The 26,494-nt window shown below is 38.3% G+C and overlaps 1 protein-coding gene across 2 annotated transcripts in view; it reads right to left on the bottom strand.

The window, feature by feature from the left end:
* Positions 1 to 26,494, bottom strand: part of PRIM2 (DNA primase subunit 2) — a 111,225-nt gene that overhangs the window by 68,734 nt on the left and 15,997 nt on the right. For both annotated transcript variants that reach the window (XM_035542941.2, XM_035542942.2), the window contains exons 6-7: positions 20,277 to 20,372; positions 19,302 to 19,439 (exon numbers count right to left, since the gene is read on the bottom strand). In XM_035542941.2, coding sequence (XP_035398834.2) covers positions 19,302 to 19,439; positions 20,277 to 20,372 — 234 coding nt within the window. The remainder of the gene's footprint in view (positions 1 to 19,301; positions 19,440 to 20,276; positions 20,373 to 26,494) is intronic.

Raw genomic sequence — 26,494 nt, 5'->3', positions numbered from 1 at the left:
CATTTTTAAAAGCAAGGTCAACATACAGTAAGCCAAAATCTGTGAGTAAATATCTTTTGTATTCTTAGCCCAGCACCCACCAAACCACAGCTTACGATCCATTGGGAAGCAGGAGAACAGCCCACGAGCATTGGCCAAGAGTTCAATGGCACCAGACAGCAGAAGTTTGGTTCCTCCTGAGTTGCAGCAGTTCACTGCCCCTGGGGCACAGGCATATGGGATGCAATTGCTATCGGCAGAGCATCAGAGGCTGTAATTACTAGTTCAGGTGCTTCTAATAGCCAAGGGCAGCTGAGCAATCACAAAGCCCTAAAGGATCTAAGCTGCTCACAACTCCTTGTAGCAAGCTCTCATGACAGAAAACCTTGGAGATCTTCAGAAGCCACCTGGATGTGGTCCGTGCACCCTGCTCGAGTAGGGCTTGGAGCAGGTGCCTCTAGAGGTCCCTTCCCACCTCAGCCATTCTGTGAAAACAACCTGGGTAGAGGATGGCCACCTGAAATACATAAACTGATTTATAGATTGTTCAAAGTCATTTTTAAACATAGTATCCAAAGTAATGCCTGCATACCATTAAGTTGGAAGTGACTAGACCCAATAACGGGTCAGTCATTTTCTCTGTAGTTTATCATCTCATCATAGTAGTAACAAACAATCACTTGTCAATGAAAGTAACTTCCTAATTTTTTTTTTAAATCATACATCTTTAAGATTTATCCAGAAGTAGTTTTTTTTTCTTTTTCTTTTTTAAGAGCAAAACGCTGTAAATACATCAGCTGCCACAGTGAGGTATGATCAGGACTTGACATCACCTCTCTTTTCAGAACAACAATTATTAGAAAAGCAGACACCAAAAAGGCTCAGGTGAACTTCTCACTAAATTTTGTCAGATGTGTTGACTTTTTTTTTTTATACCCAAATATTTTCTTATTTCCTGAAATACTCTGATGACAAGTCCTACTAAACATACCTTCTATAGCACTCAGTATATTCTTGCAGTTGGACTTGATGATCTTCATAGGTCTCTTCCAACTTTTGTTTTCTGTTCCATCATCCCTATGAACATAAAAATCTGGACTCCACATCAGCACTGTTCTTGGACTTAAATTTCACTTTTTACATTTTCTCCGAGAGTTACTGAAAATCATGTGAAAAACCCTGCTCTCCATCCTGCATAACAAAAGTAGCTTCTTTTCACACTAACTTATGACCTCCTCAAGGCTAAGCCTGTACAGAATATGTAAGAAGGAGAAAAATCATCTGGAACAAGAGCAATAAGGTTACTGAGGTTGGGAAAATAAAATTGTTTTCAAATATGTACGAGAGAGAATTGAAGAGATTAGGAGAAAACAGAAAATAGCTCTGACAAAATGCCAATCACAGTCAAACCACAGTCCATATATGACGCTGTTTAAGGAAGCAAGGATTAATGGGACATTATTTGTCTAAAAGCTTATCTCTGCTCTTAGAGGGCAACTCAATAAGTCAAAACGGAAGGGCACACGCAACAAAACACTAACTGCATTTTTTTTTTATTATTATTATTTCAAAGCTTCTGCACCTCATGCCTTTAATAGGTGACAGATGCAAGTAGCCTTATATTGCCTAAGCCTGCTTGGAAGCATCACTGAGAAGCTGAGACCTTGCCTAACATCTGCCCAGCTCTAACTTATCAGATGATTCGAGTACACACTGGGAAAACGAGGAGAGCACTGATGACTGTTATGAGGTATGCTTGGAAAAATAAACTCTGGACTACATTGCCTTGCTCTAATGGCTTAGGCACTCACGCAACAAAAACGAAGAAGTATGGATGAACTCTTAACAGCTTTACATTCTTATAACACATTTGGGTCAGAAAGTCAAAAAGACAGCACCTCAGGTGAGTGGGCTTTAGCTATGGAGAAGGTCAAAGAGGTAACATCCCAGCCAGGCCACTGACAGCTTACGCCAAGCATCTAAATTATAGAACAACAAATTAAGTGAAAAATAACAGCCCTGGAGGTGATATCCATCAGCTACAACACCACAAATGGCTGAGCCCAGGGGGGAAGCAGTATGCACGGAAGCCAGGCCACCTGCCAAAACCTGGACCCCTTGGACCAGTTACAGTGCCCCATTTGGAGACCACGGTGCCAAAAACAGCTTGACTTGAGGAGAAGCCGCCTTGTTTGAAACAAGTCTGTATTGTTCAAAGTATTTGAGAGTAGGCCACAAAATAGAAATCCTAAGGCAATATGATGGGTTGATAGGATGTATGATAGGATGACCTCAGCTAATGCTCAACTCCCATACAACTGCTGGCTGTGGTAGGGCCGTTGGAGCCGGCTAGAACCACCCATGTCTGGCATGGGACAGCCCCGGGCCCTTCTCGCAGGGAAGCGGCTCCCCCGCTACCAAAACCTTGCCACCTACACCCAGGACGAACAAAAATCATTATTTGCCTGCTATAACCTTCCCACGTTGTAAATACAATTTAATATTTATGCAATTGAATTGGTATGGCTCTGCATTTGCAACTACCTCAATCCTATGATATATATTTTCCTCAATTAAGGGGAAAAGTGCTTTGCAAAGTGGGAAGAGATTCACTTACTTTGGCATGCAGAGGTGATTTGTGTTCGATTTCTCCGAACTAGAAGCCTAAACATCAATGGAGGCCCTCCCAGGGTCCCAGATCACCCTCCCATTTCTCTAATAAACATACAAGGGGACCCTGAGGCCTCTAATTCATGTACGTAAGAGACATCTCAGCTTACTTCAGCTGAACATTTCTCTGCACACATTAAACAGTTTGAACAAATACCATCCACAGAAAACCCAGTGAAGAAAATAAAAGTCAGCATGCAGTATAAATAATTTAACAAACTGCAATGTTTTTAATTATGTGTTCAAAAAGGCATGTTATTGTTATGCTATTTTGCAGGGTTTTGATTTGTACTTTTTCGTGATTTTATCAACTGATCTTTTAGCACTAACTTCAATGAAATAAACTATAAGTGCAAAGTACAAAAACTGTCCTATTGGCAAACTAGTATTATTTAAGATGGGCAGCTCTTTCGTACCATCTAACATGAGGTAGGTTTTTGGCACAGTGGTGTTGTAGGACCATTAGCCTTGCTCTTGAGCTGGCAGTCTCTAAAGCACTTACCAACAGAGCGAACTAACCTTCTGCTGGACTGCAAGAACAATGCTTCCGTGCAAACACAACCAGAGAGTAAGACATTGCACTCTTGCACCAAACAATGGAGACATCAAAAGCAACAGAAAGTGCGGGAAGGGTCACAGAACTCAACTGTCCCACCAGGGATTTAGGCTGGAAACAGACTGCTGATAGAAATTACACAAGCTTGACTGATTAGTCAAGCCTCAGACGACAAAGTACAAATTTCCGGCCAGCTGAATAACAGGTTCATTCAAATTTTTTAAAATGCATTCCTACCTCATCCACAGTAACAGTCTGATCCAGCAGTGACACATACCCTCAAATTTAAATTAATAGTAAATCCAGTGGTTATACCGAGAGATGTTTCATTTTCCTAAATTAGCATTTCCTTTTGATTGAAGTTTTAAATACTAAAAAAACTTAGCATACAAATTAAAACATCTTCAACTGATATTACAAGCATTTAAATGCACTGTGAGGTGTATCAGAAATGGTGATCGACTCTTTCTGTAAGCAGAAACAGTATTTCACCAGGACTAGCTTGCAAGTTGGCTTCAGCTCATACAGTGCAGTTGTGTGGTTGGTTTAGAATCACTCAGTATGCTGAAGACATTTCACTTCATCCTGCAGCTAAAGAAAATTTCTCTTTTGAATAACAATTAAGTAATCACACCTGACACCGCTCTTCAAGAACAAAGGCTTTCAGTTTAATGGGTCTGTAGTCAGCAATGGTCATAAAAAAGCCTTTTCAAGTGCTTGAAGTATCTCCAGACACCATGTTTTTTGGAACCCATCTGGGTCCTTCTAATCTAATGCTTCTTAACTGAATCATAACAGGGTCGATTGTACTTTCAGTTCAATGCAGAACACAAGTATAGGCAGCACAGAGCTAATATCCGACTCAAGGGTCACAAATATGGTTTATAAATGCAAGATACTAACTGAAAAACAAAGGAAAGCCAACTTCTATCACTAAGATCTTATGGTTATGATTTATAAAGTCATATTCTGTTCCTGAGGAAGTACTATTTCTCTCATTATTTCCACTGTTTTGAGAAAGATCATGGCAAACTGCAGGAGGAAACTTCATTACTGGAGGAAAACTGCAGAACTGAACTATATCAGAAGTGCTTCTTACAGACAAATTATGCCAACAAATTTGTCAAATATGTTTTCAAGTCTATTTCATTGCTTTATCTTGCCACAAGGGCAGACAACTGAAAAATCAGATAAAGATATATAAACCCAAACGGATGAACACATTCCAAACGGATGTATTTTTGTTACTCAAGTGTCCTGGTTTCAGGTAGGACAGAGTTAATTTTCCTCCTAGTAGCTGGCAGGGTGCTATGTTTTGGATTAGGATGAGAAGAGCGCTGATAACATGCTGATGTTTTAATTGTTGTAGAGCAGTGCTTACACCAAGCCAAGGACTTTTCAGCTTCTCGCTCTGTCCTGCTAGCGAGCAGGCTGGGGGTGCAGCAGGAGCTGGGAGGGGACAGACCCAGGACAGCTGACCCAAACTGGCCAAAGGGGTATTCCATACCATCTGACGTCATGCTGAACAATATATAGGGGTGGCTAGCCGGGGTGGGGGGGCCGGCTGCTCGGGGATAGGCTGGGCATCGGTCAACGGGTGGTGAGCAATTGCATTGTGCATCACTTTGTACACATTATTACTATTATTATTATTATTATTATTATTATTATTGTTATTATTTTCCCTGTCTTAATAAACTGTCCTTATCTCAACTCACAGGCTTCACTTTCCCGTTTCTCTCCCCCATCCCGGAGAGGGAGGGGGGAGGGTGAGCGAACGGCTGTGTGGTGTTTGGCTACCAGCCGGGCTAAACCACAACATCAAGCTTCTGCCGCTTCCTGGGTTTACCAGCTAGAACATCGGCAGCACCGGGCTTTCAACCCACTCCTGATGTGCAAGGCAACCAAAATGTGTATTGCCTTTTGAATCCGGTGGACCTGAGCTGAATTGAAAGCAAATCTGAGATACGTTTGCACTATATTCAACTTACATGTAGTAAAGCCGTTATATATGGAATCACGCTTAAATCACAGCTGCCTCCATCCATGCTAGACAAGCACAGCCCTCACTAGAAATACTATCACAAATCCTAAGGATAAAATTATGTTAGCATGGAACTGTATCTGCCGCTGCTCTCCTTCGCTGTTCAAAGTCATCAGCCAGACCATGACATAACACAGATGTGGCTCTATTACTTTCAGCTCCCTATGTAGCTAATTCTAATTATTTTATTTTTTTTAAAGCTTACAACAGAATTGGATTTGTTGCCAGGTGAGAAACACACAACACAATGTAAGACAGACCTGACGAACTATTTCAAACAGGATATGAGTGTGTGGGAAACACGATTCTAATATTAACACTTTATTTGTCAACTGCCTTAGTAAGCTGATCTGAAATCTTTTTCTTGGCCTAGCAAAAAAAAAAAAAGATCTGCTTTCACTGACAGATCAAGAGAAAGTGATAAAGCACATGGAACAACAGATGCAGGACTTTGCAGCACTGGCTTGCAAAACTGAGCATGAGGAAGGCCACTAAAACACATCATCTGGCATCTCAGGTTCTCCTATGCCTACTGCTGAGGAAGCTACATGATGCGATTGTATAAGGAAAGGTTAATAGAAGAGGCAAAAAAAATTAAATGAACTCATGTAAAACTTGAGTCATATTCTTGCATGACTGTCAAGGTATCAGAACAAGGAACAGTGACTGTACAAGTACGCAGTCATACTGAACGTGGAAACATACAGTTGCATACAGGTATGCACATACATATTGAATACTGAAACACACAAACATATCGGTTTTAATACTAAACTTTTTTAAAAGGCTATCCCAAACCCTAATAAACCTCCCCAGCTGCCAGTATGACCCAGTATGACACAGTTGAAATTGAAGGCCTTTTGCAAACTCTGCCTGCAAGGCCCCTGCCCATCATGGGTTGAAGACAGGGGACCTGCGGAGGGCAGGTCACGGAAAAAAACAGAACAGCTCAGGACTGGGGATATGAATGTTACATCCTCTCCTTGAGAAGTCTTAGACACAACCTTGTGATTCTAGCTAAAACCTGTAATATATCTGCCTTTTCTACAAGAAACATAACATGCAATTTCATAACTGTGCTGACAAGAATAAAAAGATACAACACTGAGAGCAGAACCACCACGATGCTAGAGCATCAGCACTAGTCTTGAGTTCTTCGGGCAATATCAAATGCAGTAGATCTCTGAATATCCAACTGGTGAAATGCTATCTGTAGAGATCCAATATGCTACATTTGCAGGAGTATCACACACACACACAAACCCTTCAACCAGTTACGGAAGATTGTCTAGATTACAAGTTAGATTAAGCTTAGGTATGATGTTGTTCCAGTCATCAAGACCAAGAACAAAGCTCTAAACACAGGACGTCCCTTACAGCCAGACATCCAGACGATGATGCGTCAGCAACAATGCTGCAACACAAAGTATCTCAGGTTGTAGAAGCCTTGAGGGAACCCAGAAGGACGCTGAAGGAAAATGTCCAAGTAATAATAACCTTTGAAAGTCCAACAGACAACACGACAAACGACCAGAGTTTTCAGAACGGATGAATTGCTAGTTGATTAAGTAACACAGTTTCCTGTTTTATGGATAAAGAAATCAATGCTATTTGGAAAGGATCGTTATTAGCTGGTTTGAAAAAAAATCTGAGAGAAAGAATCACTGATCTTTTAAAGATAATACAACACTTTTCATGTAACCGATTAAAAAAGGAACAAGAAATGCCTATTTAGCAGGAGTGCAACAACACTAGGAACAAAGTTAATTAAGACACTAAGGAGAACAAACAAGAACAGGAATTGCCCACATAAAATCAATGCTAAGCAGCCTAGACAATAAATAAGAGAAAAACATAATTGCTCATTTACGGTCAGATTTTAGTTGATGTTAAACCTCATAGAAAGAAATCTCATGACTCCAGGATTAACCTCTGTAGTCATAACATCAACTGGACAAAATCAGTGGTACCTAACTGACACGGAAAACTTCAAATGCACCAGGTGATATCTGATATAACAGATTAAAAAACAGAATGGCTACACATTACAAATACATAAAAGCCTGATAACTGTGAATGACGTAGGCGAGCAGATTCATGAAGATACAGTTAAGACATATTCAGATTTAAAAAACTTTTTACTTAACCTTTTACTTATTAGCTCACACTGACAGATGCACAGAAATGAATCACAGAACAACAAATTACTGACATTTCATGGAATGTTTATTTGCATTTGGTGTATACAAAGAATAAAATCAACCTCATTTGCACACATTCTGCATTACACCAAATACAACACATTTTTCTTCAGAATTAGGAACTTAGTCCCATGTCTTCCCTCCTCCCCGTGTGTAGCAATGCAGTTGCAACACAGAAAGGCTACATTTCAGGCACAAGTTTTCTGCATTACCTTGTTCAGCACTCCCACGGTGCCCTCTGATGGCCAAGGCACAAGATGCAGCTCTAACCTCTCAGGGCAGCTAGACATCTGGACACATACAATAACCATCATGGAAGGGGTGAAAACCGTGAGAAGAACGTGTTGGCAGTTTGATTGTGAGACTGGATGCAGTAGCAAGACAGAATCTTCTGCCAGACCTCACGCATCCACTCTGTGCTGACTGGAACTAAAACTGCCAGCACAGCTTATAAACAGAGCCAGTTTGTAAAGCATGAAACCAATAAAGCTGTTCGAAACTCCGCACTCAGCAAGCAAAACGTCTGATTAGACTGCAAGAGATAAGATGCAGAGCTGCAGTGACCTCAAGACAAAGCTGGTGCATAGCTAGCGTTAACTTTCAGGTCTTTGTCTCAGTTTGCATCTGCTTTTCTGAAAGGTTCCTTGAAATCAAGCCTAACGCAGAAAGTGATGCTTTCACAGAGCTCACTTCAAAGTAATGAATAAAGACTGCAGACAAAACATTAATAAAAAAGTAAAGCTAACTGAAAATTTGACAGAATTACCTATAAGTAGTTTGCAGTTTCCACCCTTTGCGCTTTGGATCCTGCAAATTTAGAAAAGCTTTTAGTTTAGTCCAATCATGCAAAGGATTATAATTACTGTACCATGTCCAAGTAACACTAAAACTGCATAACTATTTGCTAAGTGACAGGACACAGGAAACTCTACCCCTACTACTCAGTAGGATTCCTGCCTAAGGAACAGGAACAGCCGCCCTCTGAAGGAAGTGCTCACAGAGACCCTCATCCAGCTTTCTGCACAGGTTTGCTACCAACGCTGACAGAGAATCCTGCACAGAGCAGGACAGGAGTTCTACTCTCCACTACTTCTCAGCTCCCTCTGCACAGAGCACAGGGTTATGCTCAGGCTTTGTGGGACATATTCTTCTTTGCATCAACTGAACTGAGGAATCTCCCCATGAAACCATCCAGCTCTTTAAAGAGGTGGGTAGTAGGCTGTGGACTACACTTCCCAGGAATGACTATCACCTTTGAGCTGTAAGTTGTTACCCAAAATCGCTGATGTAACCACAGTGCTGACTTCAAGCACTGCAGCTTGGATGAATTTCCCATGATTAATTGCCCCTCAAATTATTACTTCAAGCATCTCTGCTCTTCTGACAAGAGGATAATGCTGGTAAAGCCTGCAATAAGAAAAAGATGTAGACGAACGGAAGTGCTATCCTCTAGCTTTCCACTAGCAAGTCGATGCCAAGAATTACACCTTACACACAAGTCTAAATTTAAGCAACTGCCCATCAGCAGATAATCCACAATACTTCCCTTTCTTCTTCCCAAAATAGCTTCAGATCAAACATTCTGATCGGTTTTTATTGTATTTTTATTGCCTACACATTGAAAGACTGAAGTAAAAAGAAACCCAAACCTCTGGGATTAACAAAGCTGGTAACAAAACAACCTTCACTTCATTTTGGCAGCATAAGTAGAAAAAAAAAACACAAGGAAAAATCATGTGTTTTTTTCTATTACTTAAGAAGCTTTAAACACTATATCCACATTTATTCCCTTTCTTTCACATGTACCTTTATAAACAAAGGCTGCAGTCATTAACAACCCATGTCATTTTGCTTAACTCATGACAGATGATAATAAAAAAAGCCTTTGCCTTCTGATATTTGTTCAAGACAACAGAGTATTTAAATTAAACATCAATCCTTAGGGTAACGCTACTATTTAAATACAATGGAATTTTTTTTTTACATAAATAGAGAAAATTGTAATAAAAAAGATATTTCACAAGCTACAATGTAAAATTGAAGCCGTATATCTGCATTCATCCATTTCCCTGATATTTCACCGTATTTTCTACGATTCCATAACTCAGACACTGAACAGCTAATTCAGTGTCCTTTCAAAATCTACAGAGCACATTTTTCACTTCTGTCTGGAAACTTTCCTGTAACCCTGGATACAGAACAATCCTTCATTACCTTTCAAAATCCATTTGTACTACAGAACATGTATATTACAATATTTTTTTTTTTTACCTCTTTACTCAGAACAATGAGGCATCACCAGACGGATGAGATGGATACAAAACAGGGAGATGGCACACCACAATTCCCACGACAGACTGCACAGGCTGCCTGTAAGGCACTGGGGTGTGTTTTTACACAGCATGCTCAATTTTTAAAACTATTCTTGGGGCAAAAAACTCTGGGTAAGTGTTACATATCAATAAGTTTGTGTTTGCTTTGTTTTGAAGCAGCAGCAGCAAGCTTTGCCTTTTTATTGTAAAACTTCTGTTTAATTATACTGCCTTTGAAACACCCTACTTCCCTAATACCAGCGAAAATTATTCTGACAAATATTCATTTACAAGAACTACAAAAAAGGTCCATTTCCTCTCAAGCCTAAATATGCAGATTAGCAATTATTTGCAGAAGAAATCCATTAACAGATGAATCTCCCTGTGGGAAACTGCAGTAAAATGGAAAGCCACACAATGAGCCCACCCAGAAATCTGCTGCAGCAGCACTGACAGCGACCAGCATTTCTAAAAACTAGTCACTTCACCTATATTTAGAAGTTTAAAAAAAATATAAAAGAAGTTTGAAAAGCTATCGTTTTTCTTAAAAGTTCAAAACACTTGAACCGGGCAATCAGTAAAATTAGTATTTCTCTTGAAAGTCTTACAGCAGAATTTCTTTTTGACAAGTCTTGGTATAGGAATTTCTGAGATAAGACTCGTGCATACTTTATTTTTTTCTTTCATTTGCTGCTTAAAGAAGTGCTCCAACCTCTGGAAAGCGTACATACTTTAATCATACTTTAAGTGTCATCTGATACAACAGCCAGCTGTTCAATTTATTTCATATCTAACTTTGAGCTACTAACGTTAGTTTGCCATTCTTCCTGCGGATTAAAAAGGAAGGGTTTAAGCTATAGTCCTTCCCCCTCAGTCATACGATCTTCATCATTAGGAGGAATGGCAAAAAACACGTTAACATCTCATATACAATGTACATTCTCTGGTTGAGGATATCAGAAAACACTACATACGGAAACAGCCCCTCTCCATAATACAAGGAGAAATGTATGCAAAGAATTTATTTAATTGAAAGGTAGTTACCACAATTTCTAGAGATTTAGAGTATTTCTCTTTGCCTGATCCACAGACTTAAACACTTCAGAACATTCCCTCTTCCTGTCCTTCTCCATTCTACATTTATTGCAGCCTTTTTTGCTTTTAATCCAAGAAAATTTGGCTTCACACAAACACAACTGCAACCGAAACTGCAGACACTACAGCTGAATTTAGGTCTCAAAATAATTCACATGTTAAATCTGGTAACTTGCTGGACTCCAACTCTTTCTTCAATGCCCAGTCTGACGCTCACTGCCGTACATGCTGATTTCTACAGCTACAAGACTTAGTCATTTCACTGTGACTATTTGCAACAGCCAGTCTTATGAGCATCTGTATCTGGTGTGATATTAAAAACTGTTTACAACCAAGGTGCAACTTTGGGGATACCTGTATGGCAGGCTTATAAAAATGCCTGATATGCTACCCCGAATGTAACATCTAACCAAGGAACGTAAAAACATGGGTTAGACAATAGAGGCAATGAATAATGAATGAATACAGGTGCATCTATTCTTTGTGATTTTTCCACAATTATAGATTTTTTGAGGATTGTACTGCAAAGCTTTCAAAATTTTTTTCCAGAATAGCTTTTAGCAAGTAAGCAAAACAGGAAAAGAATCGCTTTGAGAAGCGAACACAAGGTGGACACTTCAAAACGTAATGAAGAAAAACAGAAGCAAAAAACAAATTCTTGTGAACTACCGGGATTAGCAGAACAGAAAGGATGATAAGCTGAAGCAGGAGGAAAATGTCCAGTTTTAAGAAATAGGCAAGTGATGAGATGAGTTGGTAGAACAACTAGACAAAGACGCAAGCAAGAATAAGAGCATTACTTACATTCTTTTGGAATGGGAAAGCTAGCGTAAGTACTTGTAAGGTTTAAGCCATAAACAATTTGAAAGTTTAGGACAAAAGTGTCACATACTTCAGCAATGTCATGAAAAGTAACTGTCAGGATTGGACCACATTTGTTCAAATGTTTCAGTGAGGTAGCGCTATTGCTTTTCAACAATCATCAATTTAAGAATCCATTCTTTAAGCCCGGTGAATAACTGTTCTCTTCTAAAAGCAGCCTATCAACTACATCACTTGAAAGAATTGGTTTAGACAAAGAGTATCTAAGATTTATGCTCCTTTACAGAATTCTGCAGAGTTGTATGCAAAGATTCCATATATTCATTTCGAGAGAATTTTATGATTAATTACACACGGTAATAGTAGCTAAATTGTGCCTCTTGAATCATATACAAAACTAGTAAGTGGTTGAAATTTGGATCTCAAATCTCCATTAATGTATAGGCTGATAGGCAATTCAAAGCTCAACTAGAGTGGAAGGGATTCAATTAGCATTATTGAGACATGAATCAAGTTCTCCTGTGGAAACAACTGCATACACAAATCAGTCTCAGTCCACAGTGAAACGCTGGGATGCTGAGGAAAACACGAGGTACATCTTCACTGGCAGTTTAGATGGCTCTCTTGGTCACTGGAGTCCTGCTCCATTCGTGGTCCAAAGCAAACATCAGCTAGATCACTTACCAGCTCCCTTCTAAAAAGTTAAGCAGTTTTCTCCAAGACAAAAGCAGTTCACAAGGTAACTTGTCATTAACTCTGGTGTAAACAAACTCCAGACAAACACTATTTCCGCTATCACTTAGACACTCTCTGTGGGTCACAGGCAGCCACAAGAAAGAAAAAAATCAGGAGAAAACTTAAATTTCAAGCACAATCATATTAAAAACAGACACTTTGGTTTACTTACTGACCTCATATGCCTCTACAGTTCGTTCTTACTGACTATAGCGCATCATTCTCAAATTACTGTTACCAGCATGTTAATAAATTGTTAGATAAATAATTGTTGTCCTGTGACATTAAACAAGTATTATATTAACTGAGGTATTTCCTGGTTATCACCTCTATTACACAAAATAGACATAAATTGTATTTCCTGTTTGTATATTCTATTCCAAAATTATTTTTCTGAAATTTAAGGAATATCTAAGAGTTAAGCAAACCTTCCACGTATTTCAATTCCTGTACATCTTGATTTGTTATTTTACTACCACAAAACACTTCAGTTCATTTGAGGATGGGATTAGTTCCATCTGAATCAAACCAAACAAGACCCATGCAAAGGGACCACAGCAATGGTCTAGACAGCACAGGCACATTTAGTATTTACCAAAAATCTTATACTTTGTAGCAGATGCAAGTAGCAGATAGGAGAATTAGGAAGCCAAAACACAGAATGAAGTCAATTTCATTTACCCTCCTAATGTTTTTAATAGTTACTTTATGCTAGCAACCACTAAGTTGCTAAAAGAAACACGTCCTTCAATTAGCAGAAGGGAGAAAACAGCATATAATGATTTCAGAAAAATAGTCTACAATGGAACAATTAAGGGGACACAGTAAAAAGCCAGTCCACAAGGAAAAGTGCAATGATTTTCACTACCTTGGAGGTATCTATTCTGCATAGGGGAATGAGGTCTCTGACACAGAATCACACATGCAAAGTTGCTTCCCTTGATTTTCTTTCTCTCAGTCCAAATGCCACTATTTTCTTAGGAGAACTGTTCCTTAGACAACCATACAGCAAAATATTAAGAAATGAAGACCAGCTTCTCTGCAAAACTCTCACAGCAAAACTTTCATGTGGGAGATTCAGAGGACAAAGTCACTGTAATCACGTTTTACATTATGGTGCCAAAGTTATTACCTTACTAACCTTGTATGTGCATATTATAAAAATCATCCATTTATGTTACAGTGAATTACTTTAAGTTAACACTGGGAACACAATACCTGAAATGAATTTCAAGTGACAAGACCATCATTAATCATACCTTTTCAACATTAATGCCACTACATAAAGCCTTCTGCTTCACTGCCTGAAAAGTACGTGTTTTAGGAAGAAAATGTTTTGCAGGTGGTGTTACAGTGGCCTAAAGAACCTGCTAAGTCCCAGATTAGCAGGTTCTTTGAACATCCTGCATAGATCAACCAAAATTGTGTATTTGACTGATGTTTAATTTTAAAGGACAAATCACCAGGAATTATTAGTAAAACTAAAAGCAACTTACTTGATCAATATTTCTAACAATTTTGAAGATTACATCCTAAGCAGGGAAATGAATAAACGAAAAAAAAATAGATGAAAATTAGAGAAAGCCAGTGATGTCTTCTTTTTGCAAAAAGGAAAAATTGATTTGTAGACATTTGATCAGATTAACAAGGTCACACCGCAAGGTAAAAAGAGCGTGCTCTTATCAAGTTAGGAGGAAAACATGCTATCAAGATTATACATATCACAACTGGAATCTTGAATTCTCACAGTTTATTTTTAGTCAATAGTTTAATTTGCATAAAGTTAGATCATATGTGATCTTCTGTCTAAGTATTTTCACAAAAGCAACTTACTGCAATAGACTTACAATAATACAAAGACCACCCAAGCTATACCTTCAACTGATACACTCAAGATGGGGGAAAAGGGCGTGGGTTTAAACACAAGTATGGGATTCCACTGAAAAATTGCCATCAGGCAATGATTGTAAAGCTCAGTTATTGCTACCAAAGATAATTACAAGTCTTTGTAAAGTAAACTCTTCAAACCCACAATGAAATCATTCATGTTAAACAGGAATATTTACATTTTCAAGCATTTGCTTATAGCTTAACAATGTAACATTTAACAAGCACTAAAACTTAAAGACAAAACATTCTCTGAGCTGTAACGCTCATTATGATAAAAATTACATTATGATTCACTCTAGTTCAGGCAAACATCTGCCATGAGCAGAAGCATCCCAGTCAAAATCAGGTTTTACAGTATCTATTATCCCCATCTCTGGAATTTACCAAAGAACTGCTTCAGTAGAGGAGTCAACAAAACAAGGAAGCTAAACTAACACTACTGTGTGTGCTGGAACCAGAGTGCCGAGCCTCCTTTCCGCTAGTAGCCAACCTCAGCAGGCCTACAAGGCCAGGGACTGAAACCTTCAGTTGTGGTGGGCTCTCCTCAGCTATGGTCCAGCCGCCACCCAGCCACTCCCCACTCCCCCTCCTCACCAGGACAGGGGAGACAATAGGATGATAGGGCGCTTCTTTGCTGTGAGGGTGACAGAGCACTGGAACAGGTTGCCCACAGAGGCTGTGGAGTTTCCTTCTCTGGAGATATTCAAAACCCTCCTGGATGCCATCCTGCGCCATGTGCTCTAAGTGATCCTGCTCGGCAGGGGGTTGGACTAGATGATCTTCAGAGGAACCTTTCAACCTCGGCTGTTCTGTGATTTTGTGAAAAGGCTCGTGGGTTAGGTCAAAGACAGGGAAATCGCTTAGCGATAAGCAATACAGGCGAAACAGACTTGACTTGGGGAAAATTAATTTACTGCTAATTAAAAATGACTCACGTAGGAAAACAAAGACAGGCCTTAAACCTTTTCTCCCCTCTCTTTTGAGATGGGCTTCACTCCTTCAGTCCAGACTCCTGCACAGGCAGTGCTGGGAAGGCTATGGTCAGTACAGACCAGCTCCTCTCCCGCTGCTCCCACCCTGTCACATTTTAACCTTGCTCTGGCACGGGCTCTCTCCCACCGGCCACAGTTGCTTCAGGAATAATATTTTTAAAAAGTAATCATTACAGCATGGGCTCTCCACCAGCTGTAGTTCCTTCAGGGAATATCCCCGTGCTCCAGAGCGTGGTCCTCCATAGGTGCCACGAGTATCTGCTGCAGTGTCACAAAGCTCATCCTCTGACCTTGGTACTCCCTCTCTCTGCTGTTCTCGTGCCTTTTGGTTCCCTTTTAACCTTCCTTAAATACATTCCCCAGAGGTGCTGCCATTTTGGCTGCCATACCCTGTGGTGGGGCCATTGGAGCCAGCTGGAACCAGCTGGGGCCAGCACGGGGCAGCCCCGGCCTCTCCTCACAGAGGCAGCCTTGCAACTCCCCGCTTCCAGCACCATGACACACACGCCCAACTCACAGCTTTAGTCAAGACTACTTGTGTTCTTTTCAAATAAAAGAGCATTTTACATGCTCAATCTAACACCGTAATCTATATAAAGGATCCTGTTCAATCACATAGGTAGACAGTCTGTACCTGACACTAAGCGGTACTATCAAAAAGGTAGTTCAAAAAAACTAAATGCATCTTTAAAGATTATGTCAGTCCTGGGGATGAGACATGACAAGGACGAGGGAGCTCACATTGAACACTGCAACACTTTCATCAGATGGGAGACACCCGTCCACCCGTACAGCCATTTTGGTTAACCACACGAGACTGCAGTTGTGAAGGCAAACTTGCCCAACGTAAACTCCAGTACAAACAAGTCAGACAACTGCTAAAGCAGTATTAAGTCAAATTCTAATTTGTTTGATTCAAGAAAGCAGAATTTAAAACAGCTATCCTCAAAAAAGATCCAGCACTGCTAATAATTTCAGAGCCTAAGTTCTCTGCATCACTACAACTGAAATTAAAATCAAAACACAACATAGTATTATTACTGCAGAAACATTTGTGTATCAGCATAAACCCAGTGAAATCTTCATGAATAAAACATAATGCAATCTGAATTAATAAAAGTTTGCTCTAAGTTATAAAACAAATGTAGAGCTAATATTACAACTTAGAGGAACAACAAAATATTTAGGCTTTCTACTGTTTAATCATCATTAATGGGACAAAGGCAATCATTTACCAACGAATGGGTCAGAAAAAAAATACAGAAAGAAGGGCCTTGCAGTATTGATTTTGCACATATAATGAACTTCAGTTGCATTTGCAACCATCAAGAAGGCTTGAATAGTATTAATTCCCCCTATTAATGAGCCTCAAAGAACAGAGGCATACTCAAGATGTTAAACTTATTTTTAACAGGATGAAACAACACGACTGCTTCGTGGAGTTGACTGAAGCACAACTCTAACCAAAATGAATTTGTGCCAATATAAAACCTTTTTGAAAGTACATATTGTGAGTTATTTACTATTCTCTCAAACATCAGTACCGACACAATTCATTCCTTCTGTTCACCCAGATGATATTCCCCTTCCCTGAGAAGCCTGGCTAGAACCACTCCGTAACACGCAGGTAGGCAGTGGCGTCAGCCTGCACCACAGTGGGCAACATAGTAAGGCTAGGCCACCACTCCAACCATTCAGTGCTTTGGTGAGCTACAACTAGTAGCTCTAGCACTCGAAGGCCTTAGAGTATAACAGCTTCAGAGCACCTTAGAGAAGGCAGGGCAGGACTTCATCATCAAATAATTGCTGTATATACCTCCTTCCAAAAATGTATGCGTGTAACTCCTTGGGGGTAGCACCAGAGAACCTCCTGGTTCCAAAACATGCATCACAGTACATATAATCAGTAACACCTTTCAAACGACCAAAACTTAAAAAACCATGCTTCTTTAGCATTTAAGAACTGAATGGCTAATGAGAACCATAAGCACAAAAAGATTCCTCAAAACTACATACCTGAAAGACCATCTTTCCACTACCTATATTGAGGGCATTTTCTCCCTTAGAAGCTTGTAACAGACAGTCCAAAAGCCTAGGAGGCAAACTACCACATAGAAGATAGAATATTTAGCCTAATTTTTTGATGTTACCCAGTGAAGGCAAATGCCGTCTTTAGAAATAGCATCTGAGTCTAATTTGGATTATCGCATCATTAAGGTCTTTAATTATCAAATTCTAATAAAACGGGGATCGTCTATAAGAAAGTTCTGAGAACAAAGCATAAATAACCAGATCATGCAAAAAATACTAAAACAGACTCCTAAATGCATAAACAATTATGCTCACCACAGCACTATTATCGAATCCATTCATTAACAGACAGATTAAATGACAAATCAGTGATGCCGTTTAGGACTACCACTTCTTAGCTAAGTCTAGCCATTATGCACAACTTCTGTACAAAGTCATGAAGAGCTCCATACAATCACAGAGCCTGAATGCAGCATGTTCCTTGATTTTCTTTGCAGCAGCAGACATACAAACACACCCATGTGCTACAAAAGCACTGCTATGCAACACTAAACCAGCTATATACGCAGAACTTAAGCCCAGACCAAATAATACTTCAACAACTACTTTTCACAAATGGTACTAAAAGTTTGTGACTGTCATAACTTCAATAGAAATGCATCTCCTCACTTCAGGTAATGCTGAACAAGAAAGGTGCTTTACTAAAGATTATCCTCTTAATTCCTTTGTTGTCGAACAGCAACTACTATCACCTTTATATAAAAAAGACCCTTTATGCACACTTTTCTTTAATGGTATATTCTTATATTTTCACTGAAATGCTTTTTTTTTTAAACCATAGCATTGCACAAAGCATATGATATTGCAGAAAACAACTTCCAATTACAAGTTAGAGAGAAATGTATGCTTACATGAAAATAGTGTAGCCCCAAAATCTGAAACAGTAATACTTAGAATTTTATGTGGGTGTAATTGATCTGTTATAGTTTTGTTCCACTGAAAACGACACTAATTATCCAGCTACCAAATTTATACTCCTGTTGTATATCAAACACTCCTGTTTAATATGACAGAATAACGTTAGATTGACACTTGTAGAACACATCGGATATTTGGCCTTCATTTCCATAAGACTCAAATAATATCCCTAGCATCCCTCACCAGTGCACTGTGCAGGTTAAAATTTGCTGGAACAGTTTATTCAATGTGCTTTCACAAACCCAATTAGCAATCAGAAGCCCATAACTTCAATCAGTTTTGGAATAGGACAGGAATCACTAATCTATTATTTCTTATTCTGAAAATATGGGGAATGGTAATAAAAAAAAATTTACATCGTAAAACAAAAAATTAATGCAAGCCTGAAATAATGCAATAACTTAAAACGGACCAGTTCTATAGAAGATAATTTTCCACACCCATGAGAATGTTAATATTTCTAAACTATGATTATGGGGGATAAGAAAGAAGTAGTTCTTTACAATAAAGCCGCTATTGGCTGTAATGAGTTAATCTGGATTAAATGAATCCCATATAAAATAGCCTGGAAAATCAAAGGCTCATGCGGAAATCTCATCAATGAGATGATAAAAACCTGAAGGGAAAAAAATGTCCTATTTTTTGTTTCAACAAAAAATGTTGCAAAATCTCATGGAAAACACTGATACAAAGAGAAAGTTGTTACTGGGCTAACATTTTGAGTGAAAAGTCACGTTACTCTTATGTAGGAAATAATTTTAAAATCCTCTATTTGAAAATTCTTTACAATTAACATTGTAGGTATGATAAATTCCATTTAAAATTAAGAAACTCAGCTTATTCTGTCAGTTGAAGGGCTTTTTTATTGTTTTGTTTTGATCTGTAAGCACTTTTGATAGAGTTTGGTAAAACCAAATTGATGTGTTTTAAATCCAAATGGCTACTGTTCAAGAGTGTCATTAAACAATGCAACAAGATTTGTAAAATCAGACTTACCGCCAGTGCTTTAGATAACTTTTGTCTGTAGTTATTCAAAACAATAGCATCAATGTCCTTAAGAGGCACAAACGCAAAGCCATCTTTAATAAACACTCTTCTGGCTCTGAATAGATCAACAGCATCTGAAAGTCCAACCTGAGAAAGTGTAAAAAAAAAACCACTGTAGAATAGCAAAAATAGTGCAGTAACAATTATTACAACCCCAGGATTCAAGACGGACCAGTACAGCTTTAAGTCATTCTGTGTCTTTTAACAAAGCTCTAGGCAAAACACAAAGATTTTGAAAACAAATGTTAATTTTTGGTTGAAAAATATTATTTGCTTACAGAAAGTCATACAACTAGGCAATACAAGCTACCTTAAAATTTGTATCTACAACTAGCAGCCTGAGATGAAGTTCAGCAAAGCCAAACGCAAGTTCCCGCATCTGGGAAATCCCCAATGTCAGCACAGGCTAGGTGTAGATGTGGTGCTTAGGGACATGGTTTAGCGGTTGACTTGGTAGTGCTAGGATTACAATTGGACTTGATTGTTTGAGGTCTTTTCCAACCTAAGCAATTCTATTATCATTTAACTTTCCATCACTTCTTTCTTCTCACTCGCTTCCATAAAGTATTTCACACTAATACCAGATTAAACCTAGTTTTAGTAACGGATATTTGAGAATGTCTCCATCCTGACAGTCTGTCAGCCAGTTAAGTCACGTGATTTGTCTGGGACACGATAAAACAGAAGACCTTTTTTGTGAAAAAAGACAGGGGATGACAGAAGATGTTAATGGTAGTCTGAAGCTCCCTTCATTCTCCCTCTACCCTCATGCTGACGTGAGAAAGAACTCTCATTAGTCTCAGTTAATTTAGACATTTTGATTTATTGTTCATAACAATACCGTATAACCTTAAAATAAGTAACTCCAAGTTTTAAAGAGAAAGAATGAACGTAAGTTAGTGGCACTTAGAAATTTCTACTTACCTTATAGAACATTTGTTCTTTTACTTTAGTCATAGTGAAGCCAGGGGTTGATGTAGACAGTTCATTTGCCAATTCATTTTTCAGATCTTCACTAATCTAAAATAAAAAGCTTCTTTTAAAACCGCTGAAATACTTCAAAAATACTTTTTTTTTTAAATGAGCTAAAAGATGACTTGATCTGTAAATATATCATCTTTTCAATTGACAAAAGAACAATTACATATTCAACAAGTGATCTCTAATAATTAAGTATAAACCAGCAAAACACTAGTGATCAATTGTGTGAAATACATTCCTTCTAAAGTAGTAAAACAGACTTCAAAATATAATACTATAATAATACTTTATACATTAACACAAGTATAAAAAAACATGCTTTTCAAAAATTGGCCTCTTCAAAATCAGCCTCTGTGAGGATCCCTGCTTATATCTAGATTTACTGCATTCACTAAAACAAAGCATGGTAACCAAATGACAACTGGAAAGACAAAGTTGTTGTTTTACAATTCCAAACAATTTTGTTAGATTTTTTAAAATATTAATATCAGGTGATTTTCAAAAACATTTTTAAAAGATCATCTTATACGTATGGATTTTTTTTCTTCAAGATGAGAACAATGGGACATTTATTGTTCACCATGTGTTAGTGCTTTCACAACTTTAGAGGATTAAGCAGCAATACTCTAATTTAACTTCTTTAAGTACCTAGACAAAATTTCTAACTTGAAAAGAAAAATCATGAAAAATATTACATTTCCTAACACAGTAATTTATTGAATATGAATATGCAAATACATACATATACAAATACATATATACTATGCTCTTAACTACTTAATAACATGGGTTTTGAATAGCACCAAATACAGGAGAAAAGCCACACTTAAAATTAGAATATTTTAACAATTCTACTATTCCATCCATCCATAATGCGATCAGCAAGATAGAAGAATGTAACGTGGAAGGCAGAGGAAATACACAGTAGCATTATATTTCTGCATATGAAAGTCTAATAGTCAGGGAAAAAAAAGAGCCTGTAAGTAAATCACTTTTCTTTAACAAAGTAGCTGTACCAAAACAATTGATTGAGTTTCTAGAAACGGTGAAGGAAAACAGTCTACAAAAATACTCTCATTAATGATCTGATTTTTGTTAGTCTTTGAGAAGAACAATTCCAGCTTTTAAAGCACAACACCCTGAAAATATATACAAACATCACTTAGTACTACCAAAATATTTCTTCTACTTTTAAACGATGTATTTCTTGGGTAAATCTAATTATCTTGTATCAGTCTAAGTCACCATATCGGCCTGCAAGCTTTCACCCATTATAGACCGAAGTTCCAGAGCAGTGATTTCCATTTTTCAAACCTAACAGTTCTGTGATTTCTAAATATATGGTACACTTGAAGATAGAAATTGCTTGAGAGCCCAGTCTACCATGTCATTCCAAACCCATAGTAAAACAGTCTTTGAAAAAAAGCAGGACAACAGATTGCATCTTCCAGGGTAGTCTCATGGGAGAGGAGGGGCAGCCAGGCCAAGAAAGTTTTGTTTGGCTGGTTGGGGTTTCTTTGTTTGTGGTGGTTTGCTTTTGTTTGTTTGTTTAAATAGAAAGCCATTAAAACACAGCCCAGTGACTGTTTTTACAGACAGGATTGCAAGTTGGGGTAAGACTGAAAACAGGGAAAGGCAAGGATTGCTTGCTTTTGCTTTTTGAAACAATTGATTAGTTGATATTAATCCACAAAACCAGCTTACTCCATATTACCTTAAATTTTAATTTTTAATATACTCCTAAAATAATTATACTGACTCCAAACTTCATGAGTTGTCCCAATCCTTCTTTATCTGTAATCAACTGCCTAAGATTTGTGCAGATATAAATCCCAGTGATTGCACATTTTCTTGCATCTTACCATTTAAAAGAAATTAATACTGTTGGGTAAAAGTGATCCTGGTGAAAGCTCCAGAAGAAAACTGGTTAATAGGCCACGACTAAAGTCTTGGATAAGTTTGTGGACAGGGCTGTCAATAAATACAACTAGTTTTTTATAGTTTTTAAACACTAATAAGTATTATTATAAAACAAATATTTATTTTAACAGTAAATAATACTTATGAAGCTGTTAAATAATTCACTTCTCACAGCCTCAAGTATCTTGTAGGTTAGGAAAACCATTTCAGTATTCTACAGCAACCCTACAAACACTCTACCTCCCTTTTTGACCAAATTCCCATTGCTCTCCTTTTTTCAGCTAATGGAGAGCAGAAGAGGAAACAAGGATACCCTTAGCCCTTAACTAAAGCTGGGTGAAAACTCCAGAACATATTAATGGCAGTTAAAGCATTAAAAACTCGCTTCCCTAAAGAGTGGAACATTAAAAATAACCTTGCATAGGCATTAAGGACTTCACTTTTTTAAAAAACATAAAACTATTTAAAATTGATTGAAGTTGTAATGCAATAAAAATAACTACCATATTATAGTCTAAAATGTAGGTAATACATACACATCCATACATGGAGCATCATGAAACATGTATCCCATTTCTTCTTGGTTCATGCAGGCTGGAAAAGCTTTTCTTTCTTTTAAAGCAACACTACGCTTTGTACATTCAGTAATTCTGTAGCTGAAATGCCACCTGCATTAATACATTCCAGTAATCATTAAAAAATTAAGATGGTTAAACACAGCTTTTAGGATTCTAATCAAGATCAGAAAGATAAACAGACTGCTTAACTTTCTACAGCACTCAAAGATGTTTACAGACAAAATACTGTGATGTTCCAGAGATAAAAGAAGATCAACAGAAGTCTTTTGAGGGTGGCACAAAAAAAAGAAAAAGGCATTAGCAAGCAGAACTGGGCAGACTTTACCGAGCAATTCTGAATTTTAAATTACACAAAGCACCCAAGCTGACCCAAGAGCAAAGCACAAAGGGCTTGTTCTCCTCCCCGCAGCCGTGCAGCTCTGCCCTCTCCTCGCTCTGCCTCCGGCACCCAGGTCGCCCTCGACACGGACCTGATGCAACCTGTGTACACACAGAAAACACCTCACAAGCTTTGCCTGCCTAGCTCATTGCCAGTTTCTTAACCTGAAACTGCTTATTACCAAGACTGCCCAAGGCAAAAGCAAGAACAGTAACGCTAGGAGAAGGCTTTTCCCTTTTCAGTGACAGCAGGTCACATACCGTAGCTTGAAACAGTCCAGCAATTCATCGCAAGTCTTTGAGACTTAGAAAAATGAGAAAAGTCAAGACATAAAACAAAAAAAGGCAGCGAAGGAAGGAAGGAAGAGATGACGATGGACACGTTGCATTGCTTCCAGTTTTCTTGCTTACTATATACAGTTTATTCTTTGATTTTGATCACAGAATTATCCTGGAAACACAGACATAGAAACTCAGATCGAAAGATGAATTATTTAAGATGTAGAACTTGGTTAGACAAACTTTAGCAGTGAGGTTATCAAAAAAAACAACCTTCAAATAAATCTGATATCCCTACTGTTTTAATGAAGGGATAAAGATGCATTCACCATTATACTACTGTACATACACTTCTTATCTCTGCTGTTACTACATCTCCCAGGAGAGAACAAAAACTTCTCTTCCTTTTCCAGGACTCAGCCCCAGGTATTTACAGGCACACGTCACTGGTGTCCGTAGAGAGGGCAAGTTTTAAAGCTTGCTTTTAGTTACTGAGCAGGTAGTACTTAAATAGCGTAATACCCTTCTCAAAAAGTGATGGTGTCAGTCTCTCAGTATTACTATACCGCAATTTTAAGTGTCAAAAAGACAAAACAATCTTTCTTAGTCAACCTTTTCCATTAGCGCACAGCACTGTACAACGTAAGCTACAACTGGAATACAACAAAATTAGCTTAGATACTGTTAAATTTAAGTTTAAAGTGTATTCAACTAGTTAATTAATTATGACTACAGAAGGTAATCATGCCCAGATGTCCTACCAATGAAGAGCATGAAAAGCCTGTAATAAAACACTCCAGAGGCTCCCAAATCTGTTGACCAATCTCACAACAAAGTTTCTTAAGAGACAAAGTCCATTTTGGCCAGGCACGGATGAAGTGAGAAGAAACTTCTATTTCCTATGGTACCCGAACTTACTATTTTAGCTCCAGTTCGGTTGCCGGCATCTGTATAAACATAAAGGGCTGCACTTGGCATTATTATGTACTCTTATACATGCATGCAGTTTTATTTATTTTAAAGACAAGAGTGGGCATGGAAAGACATTTTATGGATCCTTCTCAACTATGAAGATCCTTCTACAGATCCTTCTCCTTGTTCAATCCATCGTTATTCATGGTTACCATGATCAGAGAAACCCAGTGACACAGGTCCAGCTTCCCACATTCCTGACAAACATTTGACTGCCTCCCTGAAAATGAAAGCTAAATAAAACAATTACTTCAGGTTGCACATGACTGAAGAGCTAAGGGAAGATCCTTACAGAATCACAGAATGGCCTGGGTTGGAAGAGGCCTCAAAGATCACCTAGTTCCAACCCCCCTGCCCTGGTCAGAGATGCCACCCACTAGATCAGGTTGCTCAGGGCCCCATCCAGCCTGGCCTTGAACACCTCCAGGGATGGGGCACCCACAGCTTCTCTGGGCAACCTGTGCCAGTGCCTCACCACCCTCTGAGGGAAGAATTTCCTTCTAACCTCTAATGTAAATCTCCCCTCTTTTAGTTAAAAACTTACGTTTAAAACTTAAGTTTAGTTTAAAACGTATGAGAAATATGGCAACAGGTTCTCCTCCATTTACAAATGAGAAAGCTAACGTCAGACTAATTTTACAGAAACTTGTTAACAAATGTTTATCTAGATTTAATCACTGGATTAGCAGGGAAGAGTATTTCCGTGTTTGAAGAGGGTTTTATGAAGCTTTTATCCAAAACACCAGTGAGTAAGTCATACTTGCAGCTTAATTACATACTGCCCAAATTATCCTATCAGCTTTCACGCAGCTGTATCAAAGAACAAAATAAACATTTCCGAATTTACTGCATTCACTGCTATGTGATGAATAAATTCATTTTGGAATCATTCTTAACCTCAACCACTGCAAAAAAAAAAAAAGACAGCTTGACACTCCAAAGCCTTTACTTTCTTCTTAAGTAACATATGGATACCATTTGGGGAGGGGGGAGACCACCCACTATTGATTTCCCAATTTTCTCTTCCTTTATGGCAAAACAGAAGGATCAAAATATTTATAGGAAGAGAGAGGACACTTTATGAGATCCTCCTCCTTGTCTACAGTAAGTTCCTTCCAATAAAATCCAAAATTGCCAGTTGCTAAGAACTGAGGATCTACAAGGATCAGGTTAGGACTTGCTATTTTTTCATTTCCAAGCCATTAGATAATGGTAGTCTACCGTCACCTGGACAACCACAGAGTGCTAGAGCACATTAGCACACAACTGGTGCCCGTTCCCCTTCCACCTCTTCTGCCATAAGCTGAAGAACATTGTGTAGAAGACACCTATTCTGCCCTGCATTTCTGGCACAGCTGCCATTTCACGTCACTTCAGGAAGCCAGGCTTGCAGCAGAACACAAGACAGTTCAGGATTCAAACTGTACTCCGAACGCTGTCTAGTTGTTTTCAGCTAGATTAAGTGGAAGAATGCTTTTATTCATTATCTCATTTTTATAGCAGCCTTTTTTGCTATTTTTATTTCCAAGCACATAACTTTCTCAAAGCAGGAAAAGACCGTATTTCAAAGCAAAAAGTGTGCACCGTATCCAGTACAGAAGAACTCAACCTTAAGTAAGATCTTAGGAGTCTACTGTAACTGAAATGATGAACTGCACAAAGCTATTTAATAAGAATCACAGTCCACTAAAAGAGGCATAAGTAACTTAGCTGTGTAGTTTGTGTTTTAGCTTGACTTTAATTAGTTTCATGAGTCAATTTTAAGCAATAAAAGCTAACTTATAAGGGTCCGTTTAGATCTCTGCAGATAATCAGCATCTGTTTCTAATCAAACTTAGATGATTACCAAATTAAAACTTTTAATTAGCATTTTGCATAATTTACTTAAACTGTTGTTCATATGTTTACGAAGGTGAAAAGGGACGTCCCCAGCAGCTATATATTCTTCAATCACATTTATTCCTTATTTAATTCCACAATTCTACAGTACATCACCAACACCATATGTGCAAATAAATACATGCAACTAGAAAT

Source organism: Cygnus atratus, chromosome 3, assembly GCF_013377495.2.
Source record: "Cygnus atratus isolate AKBS03 ecotype Queensland, Australia chromosome 3, CAtr_DNAZoo_HiC_assembly, whole genome shotgun sequence".
Lineage (NCBI taxonomy): Eukaryota > Metazoa > Chordata > Aves > Anseriformes > Anatidae > Cygnus > Cygnus atratus.
Note: the sequence above shows the minus strand (reverse complement) of the source record. Positions and strands in the feature narration are given on the sequence as shown.